Source organism: Carcharhinus amblyrhynchos, chromosome 1, assembly GCF_965287045.1.
Source record: "Carcharhinus amblyrhynchos chromosome 1, sCarAmb.v2.hapA, whole genome shotgun sequence".
Lineage (NCBI taxonomy): Eukaryota > Metazoa > Chordata > Chondrichthyes > Carcharhiniformes > Carcharhinidae > Carcharhinus > Carcharhinus amblyrhynchos.
In genome coordinates this window covers 130,685,363-130,704,479 of record NC_137324.1, presented here as the reverse complement: position 1 = coordinate 130,704,479, position 19,117 = coordinate 130,685,363, and the positions used below count along the sequence as shown (strand labels likewise).

Here is a 19,117-nt window from a genome sequence, read left to right as displayed (position 1 = left end):
TTTGCCATTTCCTGGCCCATTCGCCCAGCCTATCTAGATCCTTCTGTAGACTCTCCACACCCTCCGCACAATTTGCCGTTCCCCCAATCTTGGTGTCATCAGCAAATTTCGACACCCTACACTCGGTTCCCTCCTCCAGATCATCTATATAAATGGTAAAAAGCTGAGGCCCCAGCACTGACCCCTGGGGCACTCCACTAGTCACCATCCGCCAATCCGAATAGCACCCATTGACCCCTACTCTCTGCCTCCTATTTGACAACCAATCCTCTATCCACGCTAACACCCTACCCCCAACTCCATGTCCCTCGACCTTCTGCAATAACCTCTTGTGAGGTACTTTGTCAAACGCCTTCTGAAAATCTAGAAAGACCACATCCACCGGCTCTCCTCTATCCACTGCCCTAGGCACATCCTCATAGAACTCCAGTAAATTTGTCAGACACGACTTCCCTTTAATGAAACCGTGCTGCATCTGCTCTATCAAGCAATTCCCTTCAAGATGCCTTGCAATTTCCTCCTTAATGACAGATTCTAACATTTTACCTACCACAGACGTTAAACTAACTGGCCTATAATTCCCCGCCTTTTGCCTGGCACCCTTCTTAAACAACGGCGTAACATTAGCCGTTTTCCAATCATCCGGCACTTCCCCGGAATCCAGCGACGTCTGGAAAATAACCACCAAGGCATCCACTATCACCTCCGCCATTTCTTTCAGAACCCTCGGATGCATTCCATCCGGTCCTGGGGACTTGTCCACAATCAGCCCCTCCAGTCTGTCGAGCACCGCCTCTCTAGTAACAGTAATGTCATTGAGACCCTCCAGTCCTACCACCTTTCCATCGCTAACACCCGGCAAATTAATCAAACAAATCTAAAAGGTTATATAAATACAAATCTTTCAATTTATTTCAAAAAAGACACCAGTTTTTATCTTGACCATATGTACATACATATGACCATACATGAGTTTTTTGAAGGGGCAACCAAAAAGCTAGATGAGGGCATTGCAGTTGATATTGTCTACACGGACTTTAGCAAGGCCTTTGACAAGGCACTGCATGGTAGGTTGTTGCATAAAGTTAAATCTCAAGGGATCCAGGGTGAGGTATCTAAATGGATACAAAATTGGCTTCTTGACAAAAGCCAGAGGGTGGTTGTAGAGAGTTGTTTTTCAAACTGGAGGCCTGTGACCAGCGGTGTGCCTCAGGGATCAGTGCTGGGCCCACTGTTATTTGTTATTTATATTAATGATTTGGATGAGAATATAGGGGGCATAGTTAGTAAGTTTGCAAGATTGGTGGCATTGTGGATAGTGAGGAAGGTTATCTCCAATTGCAACAGGATCTTGATCAATCGGACCAGTGGGCTGACGAATGGCAGATGGAGTTTAATTTAGACAAATGCGAGGTAATGCAGTTTGGTAGATTGAACCAGGACAGTACTCACTCAGTTAATGGCAGTGCACTGGGGTGAGATACAGAACAAAGAGATCTATGGGTACATATTCATAGATCCTTGAAAGTGGAGTCACAGATGGACAGAATGGTGAAGAAGGCATGCTTGGTTTCATCAGTCAGAACATTGAATACAGGAGTTGGGACGTCTTGTTGAAGTTGTACAAGATATTGGTAAGGCCACACTTGGAATACTGTATGCAATTCTGGTCACCCTATTATAGAAAGGATATTATTAAATTAGAAAGAGTGCAGAAAAGATTTACTAGAATGCTACCGGGACTTGATGGATTGAGTTATAAGGAAAGGTTGAATAGATTGGGACTTTTTTCCCTGGAGCATAAGAGGCTGAGGGGTGACCTTAAAGAGATCTATAAAGTAATGAGGGGTGTGGACAAGGTAGATAGTCAATATCTTTTCCCAAAGGTAGGGGAGTCTAAAACGAGAGGATATAGGTTTAAGGTGAGAGGGGAGAGATACAGAAGTGTCCAGAGGGACAATTTTTTCACACAGAGGGCGGTGAGTGCCTGGAACAAGCTGCCAAAGGTAGTAATAGAGGCAGGTCCAATTTTATCTTTTAAAAAGCATTTAGATAGTTACATGGATACAATGGGTATAGAGGGATATGGGCCAAATGCAGGCCATTGGGATTAGCTTAGGGGTTTAAAAAAAATAAGGGCGGCATGGACAAGTTGGGCCGAAGGACTTGTTTCCATGCTGTAAACCTCTGTACGTATGTGGTGATCTGGATCAGGAGGTTTTACCATAACATTCAATGGGCAGACATCCAGGATAAAGTGATTACAAAGCATAAGGGTGGGAATGGACTATGTATATTGCACGCAAATCAAATTGGAAACGCTCCACATGCTGAGTCACCTGCGAATACTTTTTCATCAAAATTATTAGAACATTAAAATGTCTCATTTCAAATCTTGTGCTGTTCATTATAAATGAGGGCTAAATTGGGCTAACCTGTCTGCTCACTGTTTTCACTGCAGGCACCATGCCAACCTGTGCTGCCTGCGTCATTGAATCAGCTCAGCATCCAGCCAGAGCTAACTGTACTGGTGAGCGGCTGAGTGCGTCAGCCAGTATCATGAGCGCTTTGTCACTGGGTAAAATCAGCCTGCATCTCTTAAAGATGAGGGGCAGGATTTTTCTGGCCACGCTCACATCGAAACCAGAAAATTCCACCCAAGGTCAACGGGTTTTTGGATGGACCATCCACTGCCCGCTACAATTCCCGTGGCGGGCGGGACAGGAAAACTGCCCCCAAGGTGCAGTGTGGTTGAGGCAGATGCTGGGAGACACGGTTGAGAAGAATTTGACCCAGAATAGAGGGATGGCACAACAGGGGAGAGAGCCGGCTTCGTGTTTTTCACTGGAGGGCTTCGTGGAGGAGAATGAGAGATGTCCCAAGGTTTCCAAAGGGGAAATGGAGCTTTGATGATAGCTGTGATGATCAAGGTCAGGAGTGGAACCCTAAGGACATGGATGCAGTGTCACAAGCAGTTCATTGACCTCACCTGTTACATATACGGCCAAGGCCAGTGAACACAGCCGCATCCTATCAATTACACCACTGGCCTCGGTCACTGTTCAAAGCAGCAAACCCACGACTCACCCACCAACAATCTCCTCCCGCTCAGGCTTACACCTAACAACCCTCTGCTTCACCTCATCCTCCTTCCCTCAGCACTGCTGCAAGTCACATGTCCACGTTTCACAGACTGCACACAGCCAGGTATTTAACCATGGAATCCATATCAGCCAAACAGATTGCACGCCACTCAGACACATTTCTGTCTCTCTCTTCCAGGACAGACATCCACACACAGGTGTGCCTGGATTTCCTCAGCCCTGGGTAGGCGATGGTGATGGTAATTATTGGAACAGCTATTGCTGAGGCTATTCAGGCATGACTGAAACCATTGAAGATCATGCTATCCTCATGACTGATCTTCTCACATCCCACTTACCACTCATTTTGCACTCTCTTCAGATTTATAAGCTGCAGATGGTGTATCTATGCACAATTTCCACTCTCCTCACACCCTCCTTAGTCTTGTGTCTTTTCTTCCAGGCCAGGCAATGACCAAAAAGATGAAGTCGCGCCGCCTTCACTCGATATCACACCGGAAGCCACCAGCTCAGAAACTGATCTTATACAAATCTAAAAGGATAGGTTTAGAGGCAGGACCTGCATGTGGGCTGCAACCAGGGTATTTCTCTTAATGCAAAATCAATAAACTAAATCAAAGCAAGAAAGGCAGCCCCCAAAAACAAGGGAATCTCCCAAACCAAGAGACAAAATGTAAAGGAAACTTAAAACATCAGACGAAAATGTAGTTAAAAGGGTCAATAATATGCCCCAGCCCCTGCGGGGCCCAGTGAGCATGAAGCCTTCGATGTGCTCATGGACTCTGCATACTCCCTTTCCAGTGACACCCAGCTGCGAATGTAACCGTGATAGAGGGGCAGACAGTCGGGTCGGATGACCCCCTCGGTCGCCTGCTGCCTGGACCTGTTGATGGCAGATTTGGCCGCTGTAACCAGGGCGGGAGGCAAGAAATGCGCAAGTTCAGCTAGCGCAGAGGGGGAGGTCGCATACACATTCTGCTGCTTTTCCTTTTAACCCCTGCTTATGACAACAAAGATAGGTAGGAAAGTAAATTATGAAGAGGACCTAAGGTGGCTTTCAAGGGATGTAGATAGATTAAGTGAGTGAATAAAACTCTGGCAAGTGGAGTATAATGTGGAAAAGTGTGAAATTGTCCATTTTGACAGGAAGAATGAAAACGCTTATGGTGAGAGATTGCAGAGCTCTGAGATGCACAGGGATCTGGGTGTCCAAGTGACCGAATCACAAAAGGCTAATAAACAGATACAGCAAGCAATTAGGAAAGCTAATAAAATGTTAACATTTATTGTGAGGAAAATTGAATACAGAAGTAGGGAGATAATGTTTCAGTTGTATAGAGTATTGATCAGATCACATTTGGGGTATTGTGTATGGTAATGATCTCAACGAAGAATGTAAATGTGTTATACGCAGTTTAGAGAAAGTTTACTAAACTAATACCTGGAGTGGGCAGGTTGTCTTATAAGAAAAGGTTGGAGAGGTTGGGTTTCTGTCCACTACATTTTAAAAGAGGAAGGAGCGACTTGATCAAAACCTTTAAGATGTTGAGGGGCAAATCCACAGGGTGGATATGGAGAGGATGTTTCCTGTTGTGGGACAATCTAGAACAAGGGCTCACTATTTAAAAATAAGGGGTCACTCATCTAAGTCAGAGATGAGGACAAATATTTTATCTCACAGGGTCCAAGTCTCTGGAACTATCTTCTTCAAAAGGCATGGAAGCAGAGTCCTGAATGTTTTTAAGGCAGAGCCAGATAGTTTCTTGATTAATAAGGGGGTGAAACGTTATCGGACAGGCAGGAATGTGGGGTTGAGATTACAATCAGATTAGCCATGATTTTATTGAATAGTGGGGCAGGCTTGAGGGGCTGAGAACATTTGTATCTTCATTGGCTTTCACCCCAACCTTCAGATGCTGGGCTGTAAACTCTGGAATCTCTTACCCCTCTCCAACTGTCATCTCTGTTTCTTTCATCAAGATCCTCCTTAAAACCAAGATCAGTGACCTAAGCTTTTGTTCAACGTGTCAATGTGTTTCCTCCACAGGCTCAGGTGTCAGTTTTTCTTTGCTTGCATTTCTGTGAAGAGGTTTGAAAAGTTTTGCTATATTTTTCACATACATGTCGCACCTTTCATAAAGAACTACATCATTCTCATCCCAAAACATACATTTGTCTTCTGTTTTCACATTAAAAACCATGTTGCTTTGTGTCTGGTTGGTTTTCCAAACTTTACACAATCACAGATTATATTGAATTCTGAGAGATATGGTTTTAATCCGCCTTCCTTCCTCTTCACAAAACTCATTTGCTGTTTTGGTATTTTTCTTGGTGTTGAGTATTATGTTACCTGATGCCCAATTCTTGCATTGAATTAATGATTCTAGTCCAGCATCTCTTTGACTTCATTCATGAGTTTGTGTGCTTATCTGTGATGGTTAAAAAAATGACTTATACAAAATACCACTGAGACTTAAAATATGTTTTATTCGTAGAGTAAACATTAGCTGTGAAATTCACTGAACCAGTGTGAAATCAGTGAAACTGTCATTCGAACTACGAGCAGTGGGCCATTCGGCCCTTTGAGCTGCTACACCCTTCAGTGGAGTCATGCCTGGTCTGGCTGTAATCTCTTCCCTACCCCTGGTAACCTTTCACCCCCTTGTTTGTTGGGAGTCTACCTGCTTCTGCCTTGAAATCATTTCAGGACTCTGCTTCCAAAGCCTTTTGAAGGAGAGAATTCCAAAGTCTCATTCCCAAGTCTCCTAAGGATAGATGTTCAATTGACTGGCCTGTAGTTTCCTGCTTTCTGTCTCCCTCCTTTCTTAAATAGAGGAGTTACATTTGCTATTTTCCAATCTAATGGCACCATTCCAGGATCTAGTGAATTTTGGAAAATGTATCTACTATCACAGCAGCTTCTTTTTTTTGGACATGAGGTTGAAGTCCACCAGGATCTGGGCCTTGTCAGCTTTTAGTTCCAATAATTTCCTCAGTACCTTTTCCCTGGTGATTGTAGTTGTTTTAAGTTCCTCTCTCCCTTTCACCATTTGATTCACAATAATTTCTGGGATATTATTTGTATCCTCTAAATCAAGACCGACACAAAATATCTGTTCAGTTCATCTGCCATTTCCTTATTTTCCATTATTAATTCCCCAACTCTCTCTAGAGGCCAAATGCTCACTTATTCCTTTCCTTTTTAAATACGTGCAGAAACTTTTAATATCTGTGTTATGTTTCTAGCTAGCTTTCTCTGGTGCTCTAATTTCTCCCTCCATGTTCATCTTTTACTCATTCTTTGTTCTTTACATTCCATTCAATCTCCTGACTGCCACTCGTCTTTCAGGAGTTGTATACTGCTTTATTTCAGTTTGAAGGGCAGCATGGTGGCACAGTGGCTAGCACTGCTAACTCACTGTGCTAGGGACCTGGGTTCAATTCCAGCCTCGAGTCACTGTCTGTGTGGAGTTTGCTCATTCTCCTCATGTCTGCGTGAGTTTCCTCCGGGTGCTCCAGTTTCCTCCCGCAGCCCAAAGGTGTGCAGGTTAGGTTGATTGGCCATGCTAAATTGACCCTTGTGTCAGGGGGATTAGCAGGATAAATATGTGAGATTATGGCAATATGGCCTGGGTGGGATTGTGGTTGGTGCAGCCTTGATGCTCTGTAGGGATTCTATAATACTATCTTTAACTTCCCTTGTTAGCCACAGATGGTGCATCCTTTACTTACAGTCTTTCTTCCTCATTGTATATTGTTTGGGTATTCTAAGATATCTCCTTGGATGGTGGTGGCATAGTGCTACTGTGACTTGGTTAGTAATTCAGAGACTTGTAGTAATGCTCTGGGGGCCTGGGTTCAAATCCAACTACAATGAACGGTGAAATTTGAATTCAGTAAAAATCTGGAATTAAAAGGTGACCATGAAACCATTGTCAATCGCCGTAAAGACCCATCTGGTTTACTAATGTCCTCAAGAGAAGGAAATCTGCCGTCCTTCCCCAGACTGACCTACTTGTTACCCCAGATCCATAGCAATGTGGTTGACTCTTAACTGCATTCTGAAATGGCCTAGCAAGCTACTCAGTTCAGGGGCAATTAGGGATGGACAACAAATGCTGATTCAGACAGTGATGCCCACATTGTATGAAAGAATAAAGAAAAATGTCTGCCACTGCATCTCTACTGGCCTATTCCTTAACCTAAATTCCCTCTTCACTTCAGCTAACTCTGTCTTCATGCCCTCATAATTGCCCTTATTTAAATTTAAACACTAACCTTAGAACCACTATTTTCTCCCCCAAACTGAGTGTGAAATTCAATCATATTATGTTCACTGCTAGCTAGGGGTGCCTTCACAATGCAGTCATTAATTAATCCTTCTCATTGTATATTATCAGATCCAGTATAGCCTACTCGTGTTGGTGCTAGAATGTGCTGCTGTAAGAAACTGTCCCAAAAACACTCATCACCCAGACAACTTTTGCCAATCCAATTCATCCAATCAATATGGAGATTGAAATCGCCTATAGTGACCACTGTATCTTTCTCACAAGTCCTCCTGTATATCCTGTCCTGCAGCATGTAGGGGGCCTACAAATCATTACCATAAGTGACTTATTAACCATTTTGCTTCACTATACCTTTACTATTTCTCATCTCTATCCAAAACACTGCCCATCTGACGCTAAGTTTTGATTTCCAGAACTAAGGTCCTCTCTCTTTCTTTCTATTGCGCCAGCATCATCTTTTATTAACAGAGATACCATCCCATCCTTTCTTAGCTTCCTGTCCTTCCAAAATCTCATGTATCCTTCAATATTCATGTCCCAGGCTTTGTCATTCCACAGCCATGTCTTTGTAATGGCTATCAGATCATACATATTTATTTATATTTACACTGTCAATACATATGCTTTCTTTTTTGCATTCAGATACGGAGCTTTTAATTCTGTTTTGTACCATTTTTTAAATCTCTAGCCTTGTCTGCTGGTGCATTCTTAGATTTGTGCACTCTGTCCCTTCCTGCCACATGCTGATCATCATTTCCCTTATTCCTATCTTGTCTTCTCTAATTTAACACGTCTTCCCAGTCTTGATCTCTCACCCCATTATTTAGTTTAACACTCTATCTACAGTCCTGGTTATGCGACTCACCACAACACTGGTCCCAGAACCATTCAGGTGAAGACTGGACAGCTCCCCCTTTCCCCAGTACTGGTGCCATTCGCCCATGAATTGAAACCCAAGTCTCCAGTCTTAGAGCCACATATCTAATCTCTAATTTGATTTGCTCAATGCCAGTTTGCTCACAGCTTAGGAAGTAACCTAAAGTTTGTTAACTGTGAGATTCTGCTTTTTAATTTAGCCCATAGTTGCTCAAAGTTCCTCAGCAGAACCTCTTTCCCTGCTCTATTTATGTTACTGGCATCTTCACAGACTCTGACTTCATGGACCCTCTCAATCCAGCCCAGAGGAGCTGCCTGTCACTGGCCCACTTCTCTCCTCTTTCACCTCCATGGGAATAGCGATCTCAGGATCCAATACTGGGCTGCACAAAATACACTTTAGACCGATCGCTAGGAACATATCCAACTAAAAGTTCAGAACGATTATTAAGATAACTTGCAACACTTGCAAACGCTCCCTCCTTCACGAGCAAACTCTTCTGCTCAGGTAAACCATAGATATGCTCCCTCATACCGGGAATCAATTCTAATGCTGGAGTTAGGTTCCTTTGGACGTTTTTACCCAGAAAAATTAATATTCAAGTTGAAAACCTGTACAGTACATGTGTTGCACTGTGCATTCCTAATTGGAATAAATTGCAAAACAAAATAAATCACTGAATGTAACAGAAATATTATATAGATGAAAATTGGATACATTAAATCACTCAAACAGGCCCTAAGTAGCATAGCTTTTGTGTCTCAACCATATCGTTTCTGAAACTCAGCACCACTTTTTGCATGCTTTCAATTCCTCCTCTGTCTCTTTCTCTCTCTTTCTCTCCTTTCCCACTCTATCTCTCCTCTATCTGTCTTCTTTCCCACTGTCTGTCTCTCTCCTTTCCCACTCTCTCGCTCTCTCCCTCCTCTGGAGGCACTTCAAGCCAGGGACAGTCACTCACGTCTAACCATTTGGCAGCTTGAATTCCAGCCCTGTCACAGTTGGCGGGGAGGTGCCAAGGCCATTTAAATGGTCATTTTGATAGGCTTTCAATTTCATTAGTGGGCCCAGGACTGAAGTCTTCAGGCGCACGAGCATCCCACCTCCCCCCGCCCCCAGATTGGTTCACTCCAGCAGGGATTACAGTGGCTCCCCACTAACAGGGAACCAGCTGTGCGCCCCTCTGGAGTGAAGGGGAACAATCAGGGCCCCCCAGAGGTTTGGATGGCAGGGGTTGCCCCCTGGGCATTGGCACCTCACAATTGTCAGCTTGGGCCCTCTGGCCTAAGCTTGCCTGAAAGCCACCAGTTTACAACAGAGGGTGCCATTGTGTGTGCCCCCCTTCTGGCCCCACACTCTGGGCACTTCCCCATGTGCAGTGGGCACTGTCAGTGTGCTAGGCCAGCAGCGACAGGGTGTCAAACGGGTAGTGCCAGTGTGCCAGGTTGGCACTACCAGTGTGCCAGTCTGGCACTGCCCAAGTGCCAAACTCTGCCCCGACCTCCCAGGCAGCCCTAATGGCCTCCAGTCCCACCAGCAGATCCATCAGGGCAGGCCCCCCTTAAAGGGAACCGTACGTGATCCTCACCAGGCAAGATGCTCAGGCAAGTGAGTCCTGTTGATTGCATCCCAGGCTCCCTTGTAATATTTAAATTCTACTTACAAAAGAATTTAAATATTATAATAAGCCCCACGCCGGATATCTGGTGCCAGCAAGAATACAAGAAGCAAGAGCAATCGGGCGCAATCCTGATTTTTCAGCTTTCTCGCGGTCTTACCAGCTCACCCCACCCATTGACTGGCAGGGAAAAATGGTAAGATCGCCCCCTTAAATTATGTTTTCAAATTTTCCTGTGAGTTGGAATTTCACCCCCTTGAGCAGCAGCGCAAATCAATCATTGAAATGTCGACAGTCTTGTGTTTGTATGATAAATGCAAATGTCCTGAGGGTCTTATATTCCCTTGAAAAAAATGAATAAGCTAAAATGTCTGTTGGAACTGTCTGAGAAGTTTATGCCTGCCCTGGCTGTGAATCAATAAGAGTGATAAATAATTCTCTGATAGTTTGGACCAAGGAGCCGCATGTTCGAAACCATACACAATGCTGTCAAATTTAATTTGGGTACGAGAAGAAAATTCCATGCTGGGAAAAATATGATTGAATCCTGTTTTAAAAGCTGATGCTTTATAGCATAATTAGACCGGTAAACTTAGCCCCCTCATTTTTAAATGTCTGCGCCTCTGAATTTTGACCATTAGAATTGGGCCTGTGAGGCTGAAGAGCTTCACTATTGCAGTGGGTTTCAATGCCTTCCTCATTCCCCGTTGTAAATTTCTGCCGTTACTGCTCAGGTTGCCACAGCAACAGTCAATAGTATAGCGGTTGGAAAAATGAAGGAAAGTAATGAACATATGTCACCCACTCTATAATAAAATTAATTTTTGAGTGAATGTATTTGGTCCTGTTTTTATTTCTCTTTCTCCCCGTATTTTACAGATGGGGCATTAATATTAGTTGGTGGTCTAATTCTGGGTCCCCTGAGAACAAAAATGATTCTTCCTCTGAGAATGTAGTGGGGGATGAGGGGAGGGGAACAAGTTAGTTTGCAATGTGATTGGACAGATGGACCCTAGATACAGGCTTGTTGTCTTTTAAGTTTCTTTATTGTACCCCTTTAAAAAATGAAAATTGGGAAAATGCATCCTTTTTAAAAAGAGAGACATCCTTCAAATGCTTTTCTAAGTAAAAGACAGAAGTGTTTGCTGATTGGTGACTGGATCATGAGTTAATTCCTCAGACACTAACCACTAATAATTTACTGAGCTGATAGATGTTTTCAGATGAGTTTCCTTTCACTTCAGGCATTGTGACTAACAGATGGCGCCAGCCTCACTATATTCTTCAAAGTACTATCGCTTTGTACCCCACACCCTGCTGCACCACTCCCCCACCCTCACCCCAATCTGCAGTTTCAACTTTTAAACTTCATTTGAAATCCCTGCCGTGACTTGATTTGGATATAATTGATGTTATCATCCGTACATTGATGAAGAACGATTCAAAGGCCGACATCTAACTAAAATACTTTGTGGAATTTCTGCTTGTTTCATGTGTGCTCCTTAAATAAATAGAAAGTTTTTTTTCATCCTGTGTATATTTTGCACTGCTGCGGTATTGACTATAATTTAAAATATGTTGCCTTTGCAGACTTATGTAAATCAGAGTCATGGCTGAAAGAATTGCTGGGAAATTTGGGCATGCAAAATTCCTGCCAGAAAAGAGATCAGGAGAAGGCACCTATCCTTAGTTTCCTCCAGAAATTATGAGTCATACAGCAGCTAATTGCAGCTGTCATAAGGATGCTTGTGGATTGCAACTTAAATTTACAGCATTACAAGCTGTGTTGCCACAAGGCTTATTTAGCACGTCGGTAGCAGCATGTTCTAGGGAAAAATCAGTGTACAACTTGTGGACTGACTCATTTCATCGCCTCAAATTGTCTCCACCAGGACCACTGCCAGCGAGAGGTCTGTAACTCACAGTACTTCTCTCCAATGTTACACAAGTCAGAATGATCTCACCAGACACAACCCAAGTTTAGAATCACTGTAATTGTGCTGGTGCCTATGTTCCACTGTTCACGCAGACGGGATCTGTACACTTCACATGTTCATTACTTCACTATGCTCCAAGTGATAACAATAATTTGAAACTTGAGATGAAATCATTCTTTTGCACCTTCTGCACTAACCGTGCATCATTAAAATACTAATGATTATTCTCTTGTATTTGAAGGTCAAATCAGTGCATCATTGAAGATATTCGGTCAGGAAGGAGCGAGGCTTATGGCTCGGAAAAACTCCGTGAACTTCTCAAAATATTACCGGAGGCAGAAGAGGTCAGACTTGTCAGCAATAACTCTTTTACTTCCCAATAATGAGAATGAAGCTGAGTGATTAATAGGTTTCAGAACATGGGAAGGCACAGAGGCTGAAAAGACTAAGCATTCCTTTCATCCAGTGTCGCCATCTGAATCTCCGTTCCTCCATCCCCCACTCCTTCAAGTATCTATCCAATTCTTCCTTTTTACTTAATGATTCATTCTGCATGATCACCATCTGTAAAAAAAAAGTTAAACTGTGCACCTTCCCTCTTTCAGTTTAAGCTAATATCACTGCCCTGAAAATTTGTTGTGATCTGAAATGTATGATCAGAGCTCTGTTTTTCCCTTCAGGATCCTCAACACTTGACTAATGTTTCCTTGCACCCTCTCTCCTATAAAGAGTCCCAGAATCCTGCCTTTAGGTTATAGTTCAGGCAACATAAGCTTTTTGTCAGACCTGATCTACTAGACTGCCTGGTAATGCTCGAATACCCTTGCAGTAGGGCAAATGGAATGGTACACGTGTAGCCGCACCTTGTAAAGACTCACTACCTCTAGTGATTTGTTTGTGGTATCCAAGTGGATCTGGTTGGGTTTCCCTTTGCTGCCATGTGCTGACTGTTCCTTTCAGGGAGCAATGCAAACTTTCAAATTTCTGAAATGTGTTAACCGAGCCTGGAGCCATTGATCAATATTGGATTCCTTCGGGTGCTCCGGTTTCCTTCCAGAAACCAAATATGTGCAGGTTAGGTTGGTTGGCTGTGATAAATTACTCCTTAATGTCAGAGGGATTCAGAGGGTAAATATGTGGAGTTACAGGGATAGGACACGACATCGGTGGAATTGTTGTCGGTGCAGGTTCGATGGGCAAAATTAGCCTCCTTCTGCACTGTGGATTCTATGATTTTATGAATATTACTATTGGTTATTTCTGCTCCTTAGTTTTATTGCTTTGCCTTTGTTCACATGAAACACCATTAACCACTCAATCAGTACAATATGTCCTGAAGTATTTTTGATTTGGTTTGTCTCTCCCCACTTGCTAAAGTAGTCCACTTAATTATTGTCCACAGCTCCTTACAATTGACCCTTTGTCATGTCTGCTGGTGTAATCTTGGCACAGAGGTCATGCCTTCGAGTCGAATCGCTGTGGGTTGAAGTCCCATTTGAGTACAAAATCCTTCGATACTCCCCCCCTCACAGCACCAAGAAAGGGCTGCTCAGTTGAAAGTGCAGTTTGTTAGAGTGGGATATGAAAGCATGTGCCCTCTCAGGTGGATGTAAAAAGTTATGTGGCGGAGCATGGGATCCAGTCCAATGTTTATATTGTACTTGGCAACAGCTGCACAATACAGCTGCCCATCTTCATGCTTGTTGACCTATATTAGTTTCCAGTTAAGCAACACCTGCATTCTCAACCCTGTTTTCAAATTCATCCATGGCCTTCCCCCCCACATACCCCACAAATTCTGAGATATCTCCATTCCTCAAATTCTGACCTCTTGCGCACCCCCCCACTTTTAACTTCTCCACTATTGGCCGCTGTACCTCCGATTGGCAAGACCCAAATCTCTGGAATTCCCTCCCTCCAACTCTTGCCTCTTTATCTCACTTTTTTCCCTTAAGACACTCCTTAAAACCTTTGACCGCTTCTGTTTGACCAAGCCTCTGGTCACCTGACCTGATGGGGGTGACCTTGAGCCCGTGTTCATCGTCTATGTGAATGCCGGCAGAGGCTGAAGATCCAGAAATTGAGGTTCTCGCTGGCAAGATCGTGATCTCAGACCTTCCCCAACCCTACCCAGCTACCTCATCAGAATTTCAATGGTACTAACCATTGTCAGATATTGACCACCGCTGTATATTTACGCCGCAGGGGTGTGACATCATGTTGTCATAGTTTACAACAAGCTTGCCTAGACATGAACCTGTTGTGGGGTCTTCCTGGGGAGCCTAAAGGTAAGTATAGTCCCTGGGGGTGGAGGGGGAGAAGGGACATGGCCAGACAGCAGCTTGGCACTGCCCCTTGACACAGTTGGGTTGGTGCAGGCTCCAACTATTGTGGGGGGAGGGGCCAATGATTGGGGTGGGGTAGGGGAGGAGCTTGTGATCGGGGTGCGGGGAGGGGGAGGGAGAGAAATGTTGACTCCAATCAGGGACGGTAAGTGGGGCCCCTGTGACCGCCGTGATGGGCTGTGGGGGAGGTTTGCTCAGGCTCTGATCGGGGCGCCCTTTAAAGATGATGCCCCGATCTCTGTGCAGCTGGGTTTTGCTGGAATGTTAAGGCCCTGCCCCCTGCATGACAGCATGAAACACACCCCATGCCTTGATTTCTTTTTTGGCAGATTGTCATATGATCTGGAGAGAAAACTGATACGTTTCTTGCCAGAAGCAACACTGCCAAATATTTTGGTCAGATTCTCCCTAATATCTCTCTGTGCCTTGGTCCAAATTTTGTTTGATAGTGCTCTTGTGAAGTACCTTGGCGCTACATAAAAACAAGTAGCAGCCATTGTTGTTGTATTGTGGAACATCTAAAGGAGGAAAATACTCAAGATAATGGTCTGGATTTTGCAGTTAGAATGATGGTGTAACTGTCAATGTTCCCTATAATTGCCCTTGAAACTGACAACAACGCCTGGTGCCTGAACATGCTCTGTTAAACATCTGCTTCTCCACAGGCTGCATTGTTCATGTCTCTGCAGATGGCCATCTGGAATTGCTGAATTGACAAGAATTCCCTTTTACATTGGAAAGTCACTGTTAATAATCCCTGATAAAGGTGCACCATGTTAATGAAGTGTAATGGAGTTTTTAACAGCGTGTTAAGTCATTACAATTACTATGTACCTTCTCATGGAAAACTAATTTATTTTTGTGTAGAATCATAGAATACCTAAAGTGCAGAAGGAGTCCATTCAACCCATTGAGCTTGCACTGACAACAACCCCACCCAGGCCTTTAACCCCATAACTCCAAGTATTTACCCTGCTAATCCCCCAACACTAAGGGACAATTTATCATGGCCAATCCACCTAACCTGCACATCTTTGGACTGTGGGAGGAAACTGGAGCACCTGGAGGAAACCCATGCAGACATGGGGAGAACATGCAGACTCTGCACAGATAGTGACCCAAGGCCAGAATTGGCCGTGGGTCCCTGGCACTGTGAGGCAGGTGTGCTAACCGCTGTGCTGCCCTGTTAAGCTTTTCCATTATGATAAAAATGCTATTGTTTTTAAAATATTTTGCTTATAATATTTCAGCTTCTATCAGATGTGTTCCAATCTTTATTTTGCTCTCTGGATAATGTATAAGTGAGATCATGGCTGATGTGGGACTGAACTTCATTTACCCAACTTTCCCTCTGCTATCCTTTTGGATATCAAAAATCTATCAGTCTCAGGTTTACAATCAACAATTGACCTAGCATCAGTCACATTTGTGCCAGAGAGTTTTAGGTCAGAATGTTATGGCTGTTCAATCCGGCAGGATTTTCCTATCCCGCTGCAGTAAACGGAGATTTGGTTGAAGTTCTCTGACTTTGCCGCAGCTGGAACGTGGTGTGAACAGCCGGTAAGATTGCGCCCTTAAACTTTCATCCCCTTTGTTGTTTTACCAAACTTCACTCCTGAAAGATCTCGCTCTAATTTTAGACAATGTCCCTTAGCCCTACATTCACTAACAGAAGAAATTGTTTCTCTCTGTTTGCCTGAATATCTCAAAACTTTGAAGAAATCATCGCTTAATCTTCCAAATTCCAGGGGACATAACCTTAGTTTGTCTAATCTTGTCTCGTAATTTAACCTTTGGAATCCAGCTATCATTCTGGTAAATTTATACTGCATTCCCTCAAGACTAATCAATCTTTGTTGAGGTATCGTGCCTGGAAATACTCCCAGTACTTCAGATGTGGTCTCACCAGGGTTTTGTTTAGCATTACTTCAATCCCTTCTGTTCTAATGCGCTAAGTTTTTAGTTTATTTATTGATTAGCGTCACAATTAGGCTTACATTAACACAACAATGAAATTACTTTGAAAATCTCCGAGTTGCCACACTCTAGCACCTGTTTGGGTTCACCGAGGGAGAATTTAGCACAGCCAATGCACCAACCAGCACGTCTTTTGGACTGTGGGAGGAAACCGGAGCACCTGGAGGAAACTCTGCAGGCACGGGGAGACCGTGCAGACTCTGCACAGACAGCGACCCAAGCCAGGAATTGAAGCCAGGTCCCTGGTGCTGTGAGGCAGCAGTGCTAATCACTGTGCCATCGTGCCGCACTAGATATAAAGGCTAACATTCCACTATCACATTTGATCAATTTCAGTACATTATAACGATTTATGTAGCCGCAGCCTCAAACCTCTCTGGACCTCTACTGTTTCTAACTTTTAGCCTTATAGAAAGCACCATCTTCCAAATTGAAATCCATTTGCTGCAGTTTTCCCATTTGCTTCATCTATTAATATCTCCTTGTAATTTTATGCTCGATGACCTCACTCTTGCTGGTCACCTCGAGACTTGTCACCAGATTTGAATTAACGTCAGGAAAGGTGAATTCCACGAGGATGGCTGGATTTCTGACAGCGACGTCCTTCAAGGTCACCGATTAACTGCAAAATCCAGGCCCATCACATTTCCCAGCAATGCTGGGCTAAAAGAGCCACTGTGTGCAGCCCTTTCACTGAGTGTTGCAAAGGGCTTTCAGGATTTAGTACGTAAAAAGGTGATTGATTACAAAACAGTCTAACTTATTTCAAAAGTGTGACACTTGTAAAAGGTAGTTATGATGTGGAGATGCTGGCGTTGGACTGGGGTAAACACAGTAAGAAGTCTCACAACACCAGGTTAAAGTCCAACAGGTTTATTTGATAGTAAACCCACAAGCTTTCGGAACGCTGTTTCTTTGTCCGGGTAGGAAATTCTTCCATTTTCCCATCTGTTGAACACCTTCCACTCACCTGACAAAGGAACAGCGTTCCGAAAGCTTGTGGGTTTACTATCAAATAAACTTGTTGGACGTTAACCTGGTGTTGTGAAACTTCTTCTAAAAGGCACAGTGAGCTCATAAAATATGCGGCAAGTGCCACAGTGAGCTTATTTCTCTTCTCTGGAAAGCTTTAAAAATGTAATTGCTTCTGGTTTTAGAGAATGGAATGAGGCCAGGGATACAACCGGGATTCTCCCAGCCCACTGTGCTGCTTAAGTAGCACAGCAGGCCAGGAGACAACGGTGGTTGGAGGGGTGGGGGCACTTCCATGAGAAATGTGCCCAGCATTCAGTCCATCACAAGTCTCCCAGGCCCTTTGTTAGCACAATCAGCTCCGCACTGGAAATTGGCACGGAGCTGGTTATCATATGGAAATTGACATTTCCATCTAATTAGCGGGCCTGGACCAGTAATCTCCAGGTCCACTGGCATCACCCCCTCCCCGCTGCTGGAAGAAGTTGCCACTAGTGGGGTTTACAACTGCTCCCTACTAATGGGGCACAGACATCCTGACCCCATTGGTGGGAACAGTGGCCATTGAGGCCACCCCAAGAGATTAGGAGAAAGGGGGTGTGCTGTTTGGGCAATGCCAGCCTGGTACACTGGCACTGCCCAAGGGTCACCCTGTCACTGGGCAGTGCCAAGGGGCAGGGCATACTGAGGCTTATTGGAGGGTGATCAGTGGTGTGGAGATCTTGCTGCCACCCTGCAATAGGGAGGGGCTGGCCTTGGGTGAGGGGTCGGGGTTGGCCATTGAAGGCTGGGGTTGAGATCAGGGCTGGCCCCAGGGAGTGGGGGTTGGGGTTGTCAGGAAGGCCAGCCATCAGAGTGGGAGTTCGGGGATAAACAGGAATCAGAGGATTGGCAGTGGTGGTGGGAGGGGACAGTGTGCGTGTGCCAATCTCCCCACTGACAGGTCGGCGCATGCGCAGCGGCCCACTCAACAGTCCGCTGCTGGCCTCTTGGGCAGGATGAGGCCCCGCCCTTACTTTCTGGCGTTAAACTTCTTGAGGCACTCTGTAAAGCACAGAGGGTGGGGTGGGAAATTTGTGCTGACAAGTACACCCAAGAAAAAGGGTGCAAAATTCTTCCATTTTCCCATCTGTTGGGCACTTAGTTTTGTTTTGGGAGAATCCTGGCCAACTTTTAAAAAAATTGATTTCCAGGATGTGAGCATCACTGGCTGGTGCAGCATTTATTGCTTATCCCCAGTTGCCCTTCAGAAGGTGGTGGTGAGCTGTCTTCTTGAACTGCTGTAGTCCCTGAGGTGTAGGTACACCCACAATCCTGTTAGGGAGGGAATTCCAGGATTTTGACCAATGTTAAAAATGGTAAAGCAGGATCAGAGCAAATCCATCACCTATTAATTGTAGTTTTAAAATCTTCTGATGTGTGTGAGCGACTTGTGTACCAATCCAGCACTATAATTTCTGACTCAAGTGTTTTAATTTTCCCCTTCTTATATTTGCCCACTAATTATTGTTTGCCAAGCTTGTTGAGACTGGCTTCAGAAAATTGGAATGTTTATTTCTGTTATAAATTCAGCAAACTGGGGTCAGTAGAAGTGACCATGAAGGGAATCATATTGGCAGTAAAAACCCAGTCTGTCACAGATACTACGGTATCAGAAAGTGGCTGAATGTACTGGATACTGCAAAAGCAGTGGGCCCTGGCACAACCCTGGCTGTAATATTGAAGGCTCAGATATAACCAATCCCTTAGCCAAGCTGTTTCACTACAGCTACAACATTGGCATCCATCCAGCAACGTGGAAAATTCCCTAGGTTTGTTCTGACGACAAGAAGCAGGACAAATCCAACCCAGCCAATTATCGCCCCATCAGTCAGCTCTCAACCATCAGCGGAGTGATAGAAGGTGCCAATGTAATCCATGTGGCCTTTACTCAGCAATAAACTGCTCACTTATGCTATATTTGGGTTTCTCCAGGGCCACTCAGCTCCACACTTC

General features: G+C 44.3%; 1 protein-coding gene across 1 annotated transcript in view; it reads left to right on the top strand.

The window, feature by feature from the left end:
- The window catches only part of fhdc1 (FH2 domain containing 1), a 102,609-nt gene that overhangs the window by 57,950 nt on the left and 25,542 nt on the right, over positions 1–19,117 (top strand). The window contains exon 4 of the mRNA XM_080192597.1: positions 12,070–12,172. Within this exon, the coding sequence (XP_080048723.1) occupies positions 12,070–12,172 (103 nt within the window). The remainder of the gene's footprint in view (positions 1–12,069; positions 12,173–19,117) is intronic.